Source organism: Vanessa tameamea, chromosome 15 (assembly GCF_037043105.1).
Source record: "Vanessa tameamea isolate UH-Manoa-2023 chromosome 15, ilVanTame1 primary haplotype, whole genome shotgun sequence".
NCBI classification, from domain to species: Eukaryota; Metazoa; Arthropoda; class Insecta; order Lepidoptera; family Nymphalidae; genus Vanessa; species Vanessa tameamea.
Window position 1 is genome coordinate 671,094 of NC_087323.1, and position 12,884 is coordinate 683,977.

General features: G+C 33.9%; 1 protein-coding gene across 3 annotated transcripts in view; it reads right to left on the bottom strand.

The window, feature by feature from the left end:
* Nucleotides 1-12,884, bottom strand: part of LOC113396520 (echinoderm microtubule-associated protein-like 2) — a 59,517-nt gene that overhangs the window by 16,690 nt on the left and 29,943 nt on the right. The window contains exons 1-6 of one of the 3 annotated variants that reach the window (XM_026634489.2): nt 8,369-8,508; nt 4,744-4,938; nt 2,672-2,783; nt 2,021-2,158; nt 1,072-1,188; nt 181-252 (exon numbers count right to left, since the gene is read on the bottom strand). In XM_026634489.2, coding sequence (XP_026490274.1) covers nt 181-252; nt 1,072-1,188; nt 2,021-2,158; nt 2,672-2,783; nt 4,744-4,938; nt 8,369-8,447 — 713 coding nt within the window. In that variant the 5' untranslated portion in view covers nt 8,448-8,508. Of the gene's footprint in view, nt 1-180; nt 253-1,071; nt 1,189-2,020; nt 2,159-2,671; nt 2,784-4,743; nt 4,939-8,368; nt 8,510-12,884 lie in introns of those variants that run through there. The other 2 variants (XM_026634490.2, XM_064217067.1) reach the window with 2 other exon arrangements.

Consider the following 12,884-nt stretch of genomic DNA (forward strand, 5'->3'; position numbering starts at 1 on the left):
TATCATAAATTGACTTATTAATCGAATGTGATTAAGTATTTAGAAATGTAGAAAAAAAAAGAAATCTCCAAGTCCACAACCGAAGTAGTACATAGATTATAATAGTATATTACCAAACACCTTTGCTCCCTTCACCATAAAGCCCATAGTGCACTAAACCCAGAATAAATAAGGACTTACCCATGTTTCAATATAGGCCCATTTTGAGACGGCTTAGAATATAAATTAAGCAACGATTTGGTTGTCGTAAACCTAAGGAAATAAACAAAAAAAAACGGGATAGAAAAATAAAAATAATCACAGTATGTAAATAATTATATATGTTGTTATAATATATTAATTTCAACAAGATTTTCAACAAGAAATGATTTTTCATATGATGCGCCTTCTGTATTTATTTGCAATAACAAAACGCTTGCACGGCCAGAGACGAAATACTTCGATTTTCAAATAGGGCCAATAGTGCTCTACATCCAAAGATATTTATATAATTTAAATTTGTATTTTAACTATATCTTTTTTGAACTATATATATTTAAAATATATATTCATATTAATATTTATTATGATTTATCTGTGATTATCTTTTAGAATGCACGAAGGAACATATTAAAAAACAAGATTCAAGCATTCTATTGCAACCATGACACACGGTAATATTTTTATTACCTATAATGATTAATTTGCATCGTGAATTATACATTAATTTAAACAGAAGTGATAAATCAAAGTGCAAATTCCTCGATTTTAGAATCGATGTAAAGTTATATATCATCAATGTTCTTAAATTCTTTTATTAGTAATATGTAACTGTAAATTTAGAATAATAAATATTTTTTAATTATTTTTTTTCCATAGCATTTTGTGTTAATAGTTGCATTATGATTTATATCTACTATAATAACAACATTGACTTTAAAAAATGTTTCGCCGATGGTAAATGTAATAATCAATATCTATTACTGATACGTTTTCACCATGAAATCAAGCGTAGCTTGTAACATTGGCATGGTCTAGGTAAAGAAAAATAAAATAATTTTACACTGGCAATCTACTAGAAGCTCAACTTACCTCGTACTGGGCAAAAGACCCTGTGCGTTGAAATCTCCCGTTGAATTCCACCGTTTTGTTAGATTGTTGGTAGCTGGTGACGGACTCTGGTTGCCGGAGGTTGAATTATTGCGCGATCTACACATTTATACTACTAAACTAGCGAACCAAGCGGTGACGTTATAAAAATAAAATTATGATCGAATGATATTTTACTTTTAAAACGTTTTAATAACACAAGAAATGATCACATTAATACAAGAGACATGACATAAGAAATATATCGAAACGAAAGTCGAAAATAGACACTACATATACTTTGAATGATACTAGCTCTGAATGATTGAATGACTTTGTATCTTATCACCACCATTTTTATTATCATTTAAATTGAAATACTACGTATTGTATTTCAATTTCATTTTATTTGTAATTTTTTTTTTTTAATATATAATTATTTTAATAAAACTGAATCTTTCACATAATAAAGTCAAAATTTAACTGATTTTAAATATCAATTTCCAATTTCAAAATTGCGCTGCAGTCGGTACTGAGCTGAACTTTCTGTCGACGGTATCGAATTCTGAGTTAATGATATTCTATTGGATTAAAAAATAAATTTAATAACTCATTGTAACAATATACCGAAAACGTGCAATGTGAAATAAATATGTTCATGAGTAAACGTTTTGAATTGGGAAACTACAATTGCAATATAAAATAGTGGCAATGATTCATATTTTTGGCTTTCTAATGGTTTATTAGAATCAATGATGCAATTAGTCACAGAAACTGGTTTTTGTATTTATTATATAGAGCTCTGATTTTATTTCATACATTCGATACTGAGTCATTAAGAATATTACGAAATTGAGCAAAAAAAACTTCCTATATGATATGACGTGCTAAAAAAAATACTTACCTGAGAGTATATCACAAGGTAAGGTAATATTATCTCTATAACTGTCACCTGTACGGTTGCACTGGGTGTGGAGTGAGGGGCGCTGGCGTCGCACGGGGGGAGGGCGAGGGTGCCGGGGAGAGGGAGGAAGACGACGCTGGCGAGTCTGACTGGAGCGAGCCCGTCGATTGGTGTTGTGGACCGCGTCTAAAATAATACATTATAATTTTATATTGATACATAATTGAGAAAAATAATGATAATAAACAAGGTCGAATAAAAAGTATCGAAGGTATAAGATGATGACGTGTCTTATATATGCTGAGTAATTTTTTGATGAATAATTATGACATTACAATTATTCTATAAAATTTTTCCATATTGTAATCAGCTGTTTAGGTGAACCACGAAATTGTGGCAAGGCAGCAGTGTTGCGGTCTGCACACGCTTTTATGATTATCGGATGGCTTTTATGATATATGATTTTCGGATTATTTAGTCAAGAAATACTCTGTAGCCCCAGAGCTTGGTGGTTGGCCCCAGAAACAATCAATAGCCGCCGGATTCCTTAGATTTGCTGTTCTTGATTATGAGAGTTAAGGAATAGAGAGTATTTATATTCGCGCACACATTTTGCTTGTTAAAGTGACATATCCTGGGCAGTTGTCTACGCGATTAGGCGTTGCAACTACAGCTTGCAACTTAGATATAATGAATTACCTTTGTGAAAGAGATGAAGCGCTGGAACCGTAGCTGGAAGTTCGTTTGACGCTCTCTCTATAGGATGGCTGTCTTATTCTCAGCTCGCGGGTCGGTGTCCCTGTTGTGCGCTCTGTGAATAAGTAATCATAGATATTTGAATATATGACGCATGCAATGTTTACTTTTAAAGTATATGAGCTGAAATTTTACACATGCTTCTAGTACGCGTACGGAATAGTAGGACAATGCCTAACAGGTATATATATTTTTATGTATACTAATAGTAAACTAATTTATTTGTTTTAGTAAATATATATATGATAACTTTTGTAATCGTGGACGCTAAAATTATGAGCTAAACAAGCAGAGCATGACTCAGTAGTTTTCATCATCATCATCATCATCAGCCCGCATTCGTCCATGCTGAACATAGGCCAAATCCAAATGCACGCCACTATGGTCTTTTTTCGGCAACTCGCATCCAGCTCCTGCCAGCCGTCTTGCGCAAATCGTCACTCCACCGTGTCTGAGTACGTCCTACACTACGTTTGCCGAGACGCGGTCTCCACTCTAGAACACGTTTTCCCCAACGGTTATCGGTTCTCCGACAAATATGGCCGGCCCACTGCCACTTCAGCTTACTAATCCGGTGGGCTATGTCGATGACTTTGGTTCTCTGACGGATCACCTCATTTCTGATGCGATCCCTCAGAGATACTCCGAGCATAGCGCTTTCCATAGCACGCTGAGCGACTTTAACCCGGTGGACCAGCTTTGTCGTGAGTGTCCACGTTTTGGCTCCGTATGTCATGACGGGTAGCACAAAATGTGGTCTATGGTGCCGTATCCGCTCCGAAACCCGGCCTGTTCCGGGGGTTGGAATTCGTCGAATCTTCGCGCAAGACGGTTCGTGATCACTCTTGAAAGGGTTCTCCAGGGGCTTTTCCATTTTTAAGCTGTTTAAGAGCAATCTCGATTTCGCCAATACTGACTTCTGGCAGGTCTTCGGTGAAATGGCGTGTTAATGTATCTCTAGGATCCTCATTTTGAAGTCCCCCGTGACAACGTTGTAGTGGGTTTTCGTGGCGGAGTGGAGGGCCCTCGATATGTCATTGAACATTTCCTCCACTTCATCGTCCGAGTGTGTCGAGGTCGGTGCGTACGCTTGCACCACCTTGAGGCTGTACCTCTCGGTGAGCTTTACAATGAGGTACGCTACCCTGTTCGACACACTGGAGATTTCCACAACGTTGTCAGCTATGGGAGATATTAACCAGAAACCCAACACCTCTCCCTCTCTACGGACTTCACATAACCCTAATATGTGCCACCTAATTTTCCCAAGTTCCACCTCGAGTTGCGCTAGATGCGAGTCAAGCCGTAGCGTGCGTCCGTTGTACGTCGCCAGGGTCAGTAGTTTTAGCGTATGTGTTTAAGAACAGAAGATTACTTTAAATTAGAATATTGTATATCGAGTCATATGATTTGTCAAATGAAATATTTTCTACCTAGTCTTAAAAGGAAAAATCATTCTATAGATTAACTCTAAAATGACGCATTAAAATAAAAGATTTTAAATAACTTTATTGTACATATATAATGTGTTCATATATATAGCCAGGCACTTAGCTTATATTGCGTATTGTAAAGATAGATATATATTTATAATGAGTTTGAAGGTCAGTACATAAAATACGATTATTTATTAGTTATGTTTTATACATTATTTCTTTATTTAATAGTTTGTTGTTAATAATAAATTTGTGTATTCATGACCAGAGAATGAACTATTAACACAAACTAAGCACATGATCAAACAAGGGTACTTTTTCGAATTAAAACCCGCAATTTTCGGTTACGATGAAAACGTTCAAGCCGCACTATCTCTCTAGTGTCGAATTTACACGTTTTCCAATTATAGGCAATATAGTTATTTTATGCCGTATAAGTCTTGTAATTCAGAAACTTATATAATAATTCCCGAAATAATCGTATTTGGCAAAAATTTAAAATGATAGGAAAGAAGAAAATTCAAGAATATCTCGGTTCCCTACTTGTTTGATGTCAAAAATATGTATGTATGTGCTCACCTGTGTAAGTTCCTCCTCCATTTCTTTGGACATTAGATGTAGTTGGAGCTCGACCTTCAAGCGCGTTGAGTCTCCGGAGCGCATCTGCTAGGGTCGACCTCAGACAGAGGAGCTCCTCAGCTTGTCTTGAACATCTCACTTCGAGTTCAGCCACTCGTGCCGCCAGCCCTGCGCCCTCGCTTTCTAGCATTTCATCTGCAAAAAGAAAGTATAAACATAAGATTTTATTACACAAAAACTTATCAGGAATATTTTAGTCTTTAGGAAGGCATATGAGTTAATGAACAACCCCTTGCCTTCAATTAGATCTTGGTCAATAGATTTGCACGACGGATGACATCATCCGAGTGCAAATCTATTGATGGTTTGTACATACAAACCACTGCTTATAAAGTCAATACACCATAGGATCCCTTAAACCTGATATTGCGTTGGCGTTTGGCTGTATAGTAAAAGTGTTAATGAGTTGGACCCAACTAGACGGGCTGGATTAAAGCCTTAACAACAACAAAATATAATATATGATAAAGAATACTTGTTGCGTGGCTTGCCTTGTCAGCAGACGAGGCCAGAAACGTTGACAATTTGGATATCCGATACGGCGTAAATGACACCTATTTTAACTCACCGCCTACGATCTACGGACGGAAAAATACGATTCTAAAATCTGCCTTATATTGAATTGTTAGTAAGTGGATCAATATTCAGCAAATTGAATTGAAACAGCGTTATGGTACAAGCTAACAAACCTTCTCTTCAAAATGGAGAGGAGTTCCTGAGGCGTAACAGGGCTATCTCTGCAGTAAGACATTTAATTAAGACTTATAGTGTACTATGAGTGCAAAAAAGCTTTTATCTATCTATCTATCTATAAGTCTAATCATCTTAAACAGATATAAAAACATCCATTGTTATTAAGTAGATGCATTCGTTCCCCAGCTGTTTTAGTTACAAGCCGCATCTGCCTCGACAGGTGAAATTCTGCATCTATGAATGTTTCTTTGCAAAATAGCATTTTATCTCATCTATTTAAATTGTACACCTGCTAACATGTTGTGCCGTTACTTTCTTTTTTTTTAATAATTATACAGTTACGGTTGATTGATAGAATACCTTATTTATTTAAAGACAACTCATTCAGTTTTGGTAGGGCATTTGGCAAGCTCGTCTGGGTCTATATCTGGGTATCAAATGAGAATAGTGTATGTTGTAATTGGAGTTGTTTCTGTAAGAATTCACTTCGTATCTCATTCGTAAAATCGACAATCGACTTACATTTAATACTCTACTTACATTTTATACAATTTTATACTTAATAATGTCATATCACATTCGACATTTCACGCTCGTATTATGCGGTGAGATTCGACTTTCTTTTTACAAAATAGTATTATTTATTAGAAATTACAACAAAATAATATACATGCATATATCACACCTTATGAACAATAGTACAATTTGTATATATAATCAAGTTACTTTATACATTTGCCTATATTTTTAACCTTGGGCCGTGCGAAGTTGAGTTAGTTTATAAGAAATACTTAACGCAAAAGGACAATTTTCCATGTTTATGTATCGCATATGTATATAGAAAAACTATCGTAAATTGTTTTTGAAATTATAATCATTCATAAAAAACTATTTTGACAAATATAATTAAATTAAAAAATTATAATTAATCATTTAAAATTGCGTTATTCTGATTTCGCATAAAGATTTCAGGTCAGTGGAACGATTCGGCTCCTTGCTATTGTCGTCAAACAATACAACAATTATTTCACAATGTGACAATGCGTTTCGTACTAAGGAACTATATCGAATGAAAAAAAAACATTACAACAACAGACAAAATGTCTGCTTTATATTTAGATCGCGACATCGATAAAAGGGAATTTCAATTTAATTTGTATCTATAGTCTAGTCCAACAACAAGAGGACAAATGACTTATAAACAATATAGAACCGCGATTCATTATGTCTTTTCGAAAAAAAAACTTAGCAAGTAAAATTCAGATTGATATTAGTAGTATAGTGAACTAGTGTTGATTATAAATAAAGACATTTTATTAATCCTGGCCTATTTGTAGTGCAGAATATAGCTGAGCTATTAGCAATAGAATACGAATATAATTGCCCTAAACGTTCTTTATTTAAAACTAGGTGTGCCCTACTGTTTCCCCCGCGTTTAATAATACACGGAATAAAAATGATCTAAAATATTTTAATGGTATGATAGATAACATAATCCCGGAAAAACAGACAAAAATGATAGCTGTTGACCTTGAAAAGTCACGTTAACTTAAAAACGTTATAAAACGTACGTTACGTAGTTATAAAAACAAAATTTGTAATTTTTTTTAGAATTAATTAATTAATTAAACCCATTACATTCTAACATAAAGTTACTGTGATCTATAAAAGCTAGATAGATAGATGTCAAGAACTTTATATTTGGTGTACAATATACATATATATTTAATGTATGTTATCTTTTATACCTAACAAGGTATTTTTGTTCGCTAACAATTAGGTTACGAGGCGTGCCCGTGTCCGTATGTTTTGCAAGACACGCGACACTTGTAAAAAGACCTAGCCGACTTGTGAAGGTCGTACATTCTATTACACGTTTGTTAAAACAAATAATTATTGCTACATTTTTTTCACCAATATTTACTTTAGGATGTTCGCAACGACGTCTGCAGACCTAGACGGTCGACCGTTGTTCTTCTGGTCATCACACCCATACGCATTGCTAGTGTTAAAAATTTAACAAACAGGAATAATTTGGTGCCGCCGTGTTCTAGTTTAATCAAACTCAATCGGCCAGTACTACAGGCACAACTAATTTGATTCTAATTTGTTGATCTTAGTTTCTATGGTTTCTGATACGGCCAGTCAAGTAATTCAACACGTATGTAATCCGTATTGTGTAAAGGAAGCTCTGAAGGTTTGTGTGACAGGAAGGCGCATGCCGAATCCTTTTGTCATGTTTACACAAAGCACGAAATATAAGAAAATATTTTAACAGTTATATATATTTTGTTTTAATATGTATATCAAGTATAATTAAAAGCTGGTCGTTCCAAATTGTACGGCTCAAGTTACATATAAAGTTACCCCTAATTGAAGTTTAACATTTCCAAAAGAACTTCCTTAAGGAGCGACTGTGAGCCTAAATGTCAAGGCAATCGGATCTTGTGATGAGCCAGTCGGTGGTATTTCGTTTATAAATAAATAGAGACTATATGTATATTAATATTATATGCGAAGGTAAGTCTTTCTGTCTGCCTGTTACGCTTTCAAAACCTCTGAACCGAATTTGAATTGATGAGATTTGGTATGACGCAGGCTTGTACTCCAAGGAAGCAAATATGCTTTTTTACACACGAGCGTAAACCCGGTCAACAATTTGTTGTACATATTTGTATTTCTTTTATTGCACCACCATATTATATTTTAACATTAAAATCTTCCCTTTGGATCGGTTTGTCTAGAAGAAGTATCCTATAATACGCTTGGTTGTACATACACAATAATTACTTCCAAACACTGTCCTTGTATATGCTCACATATATAGAATAAGGTGCAAGCGAATGATTATAAAAGATTAACAGAAACTTACGCCACGCAGCATATACATCGTTCATGGTGTCTCCAGGGGAATCGCTCGCCCTGGAGATTCGGGACTCATGGCCTTCCATTTTTTCTCACTTCAAACACTACTAACGAACATATTTCAATAAGCTTTTGATAACATAATTTCCCTAGCTATCCCAGAATAGATATCAAGGGCAACTGATTGTGGAAGTAAGGTTAGCTTTGATAAAAATTAAAGGATTATATTGCAGTAAAGATTTCGTTATCACAAACATTATTCGTTATTAGCCTTTCAGAACAGCGATGTATTCTCCACGCGTTAAAGACATTATGTCTTACTTTTTCTTATACATCGTATTTCTATATTGTCCTAGTCGGTTCATAATAGCCCACGAGGAACCCAACCGAAACCATCATGCAAACCAATATAAATTAAATATGTTAAGTATGAATTTGTAATGTATTCGAGATTATATTTAGAAACAAAGTATACACTTCTTCCTCACTACAGTATCATGTATCATTTTGCGAGCCGTAAATAAAAAAACATCGTCAGATATATTTTATTATGGCAGTAAAATACTTTAGATTATGTTTTTTATTATTTTTTTAAATAATAGTATCAATGCCCATTTCATCCTAAAATTTGTGTTAGAAGTTGGCGACGACAAGATCCCAAGGGGTTACGCTATTGGCGTTTAATGTTGTGTTAATGTGATGTTAAGTCCCTTGCACCTGTTACTAGAACCCATAAGCATTGCTGTCGTCTGTGAATGGGTAAGGCCTACCCATACGTACTTGCAAAAATCCCTACCACCAAGTACTGTTCATTAGATAGTATTTATCCCAGGGCCCGACATTTGAAACATAAATGTTGATGCTTAAATTATATGTAGATTCGAGACTATAATATAATATTGAAAGATACATAATGCTATCAGAAAAAAGTATAAAAGAAAACTTTAAAAGGGCGTTACTTATGATTTTTAAATAACTTGTGAAAGTATATTTTTTTGTGATATACGGTTGTACTGTTCATACTTTCAAATGTTCTTGTCTCTTAGAATAACGGTACCACGAACGGTGACCGTTTGACATGCACCTCAGATATTTACACACGTAATATTCAACTACTTTATGTTGTAACAGTTTTTTGACTACACACCTCGCATCAAAGTAAATATTTAATTCTGTCGAGATGGCCCCGTGGTAACAACGCTTGAATCTTAATCAAAGATTGCAGGTTAAACGAAAGCACTACAATTTGTTATCTTCTTCATTTGTGTTGTTTATCTTATCAATGAAGAAAATAATATGTCGAGGAAACCTACATGTGTGATTAAATCTACCGAAAGTGTAACCACTAAAAGAAAAGCAAGAACAATTCGACTAAGCTTAATACTAAACCTTCTCAAATGGACAGGTCTTAAACCAGTAGTAGGTCAATTATAGAATGTTACTTTACTCTAAATAATTTTAAAATATAATATTATTAAGAAGCCCTAAATCTTGATATTTTTAATTAAATAATATAATAAGCTACTGCTCAAATGTTGTTGGTTAAATTATTTAGTTTTTACTGTTGAGCGCGAGTTTTTTTTTTATGTTATAGGTAGGTGGACGAGCAAATGGGCCACCTGATGGTAATGACACTGCGAGAAATATGAAACATGATGTTTGCATGAACATTGCCATTCGCCACCAACCTTAAGAACTAAGATGTCTTATGTACCTGTAGTTACACGGGATCAAACCGAAACAATACAAATACCAAGTATTGCTGTTTGGCGGTAGAAAATCTAATGAGTAGGTGGTACCTACAAAGACATGTACAAAGCACCACCATGTAAAAAATATATATATATCTATATATATTTGTTAGCCCCAGATTGAACTTCACTACCTTCTACAAGTTCTATCATCGATTCACTGAGTCACGTCGGTTTTTTTTGTGCATCCAAAGAGGATAATTTCAATTGTCTTGTAGCTTTCGAAATTTGTTTAATGGTAGCAATAAAAAATATACGCAAAAAAACGTTGTTAAATTAATTTAAACAAATTGCCTGCTACAAAAAAAATAATAACAGTTTTGATGTGAACATGATAATTAGTTTTTTTAGAGATATCTTTAATGATGACAAGAAGTTTTAACCGTGAACTATATTAGAGTAACTAATATACAATTCGAATTATTTTGTTTATGGACAGACGACAGCATTTGATTAGATATTTATATTAAAAATTACCTGAAATGGCTTAGGTGAATCTTGCGAATATTGCCGATTAAAAATTCAACTAAAACATCGTAAGGAAACTTACATGTTGCGCATGAAAATCTTCCACGTTTGTATTCTCTAACCTACATCGGAGCAGGATGAAATAAGTTCCACAATTCCTCAAAAGTTGAGTTAAATGAAAAGCGAAACCTTGCATTAGCAACATTATATATACCTACGCGTTGCAATTAAATACGACCTTGAAACTAGCCATAATAATCCCAAAGAAGTTACACGCAAATAACAGGCGGGTAACACTTATCTAGGTCAAAATAAAATATAAAAGAATAATCATATTTCAAAAGTATCTTAATGTAAAATCAAGTGCCGTCCACGAGCTTAGAACTACACAGTTAAGGCAACATTGCACAAGGTTTAAACAAGACGGTATTACACAAGTAGAACACATCTTATGAGGCAGGAACCGTGAACGGACTGTTTCCCAGATAATAAGCGAACAGTCGGAACATTATTATACAACGTATCTACTGAGTAAAATTCAAAAATGCACAGACTAAACAGATCTAATGACAAAATTTGGCACGGAAAGTCCTTATCGTCGTTTAGCATTCAGAAGCGCGAATGTGAAAATATTGTTTTTTTTTTTAAATTTATTATTTAGATAAATACTATATAAGAAGAAAAAAAATGCAATATTTTCACATTCGCGCTTCTGAATGCCAAACGACTTTATGGTAAATATGTGAGCTGTAGGAATGGATTTGTTTAAATTCATCTCCTGAGATGATGAAATTTTGTATGGAAATTTGTCATATCTGATGTTAAAATGATAAATTATTTATTTTAACAATATTGTAGATTCAACAACATTCAATTGCTGTTGTTTGAAGAAGGTTCTTACTTTTATTTCAACTAGAGTATATTAGACTCGACTAGAGCGTATTAATTTAAAATAACAATTTGCAGATAATCTCGGTTACTTTGGATATTAAACAATTTTCAGCACTTCAAATAAACAAAGTTAATCTGTACATTTCTTAATATACATATATATATATATGACTTATTTCATAGTCGATTCACGATTCAAATTAAATAAATCGAAAGTAGCAGTTATTTGGTTTGTTTTCATTGCCAAGTACAATAATAAACAATTATTAACAGTTCAAACAATATTTGGTTTACGTAATTGTGAGTTTATATGTTAACAAAGCATATATGTGAAATTTATTTAGTCGTCTTCGGCGGTGCCTGCCATCTACCCGTAAGGGGGTAGCGTGTTGAAATAAAATCTATAATTTTTCCTTAATAAGATATATTACAGTTTGTCCAGCAGTGGGATACCTAAATATTATTATATAATATATAAAGCAGAGAGGAAATGTCGAATTATACACTTTCAAATATAATCTAGGCCGATGTTAGAAATAATTAATTAACGCAGTGCACTGGACGAGAATATGATACGGCTTATACGGCTTTATAAAGAAAAGTTTTAAAGCTTGTGAGAGAACACTTTATCGAGATGAATTTGAAAGTGCTTTAATTATAATATTTTAGCGAGTAATTAATGTTAACGTACTAAACAATGTGATTAATGCAGACATTATATATACTTAGAAGACATACTGAGATATATATATATATCATATAACAATCGAGGTCGATTTTAAAGGCTGTCCATTTGTTCTCTTACTTTTTTTAAATTACATGATTCCTGATTGATGAACATGATTTTGATGTGATGCTATCATAATATAAGTAATGTAATGTTTGGCCGGATTTGAATCCGCGACTTTCCTTTAAGATCTACGACAATCGGACCGCCTTAGCTTTGCAATGAAATTGTAAAACGTATTCACGGAATTCGACTCTTGCTTTTTATACAATTTAAAGTTCATACAATCATCAAAGTGAAATATAACAGCGAAAAAAACATAGCGTAATACAATGACAGGAACAAAAAAAAGTATTCATTGATCATTACAACAATAAACTCTTGGTCATTCGCCGACCACAATTTTACAGTGATAATAATTTAAGCGATTCCGACATTGAATGGTAAGTCTCAGAAATGGTATCGAATTACAAGCAAAAAATTATATCTTGAGTTTTTGCCACCGTCGCCTTTCATATTTATTTATGGCATTGGTTGGCGGACGAGCATATGGGTCTACCTGATGGTAAGTGGTCACCACCGCCCATACACAAAGGCACTGTAAGTAATATTAACCATTCCTTACATCACCCTGGGAACTAAGATGTTATGTCCCTGTGATTATTGTGATGTTTTGTGCCTGTGAT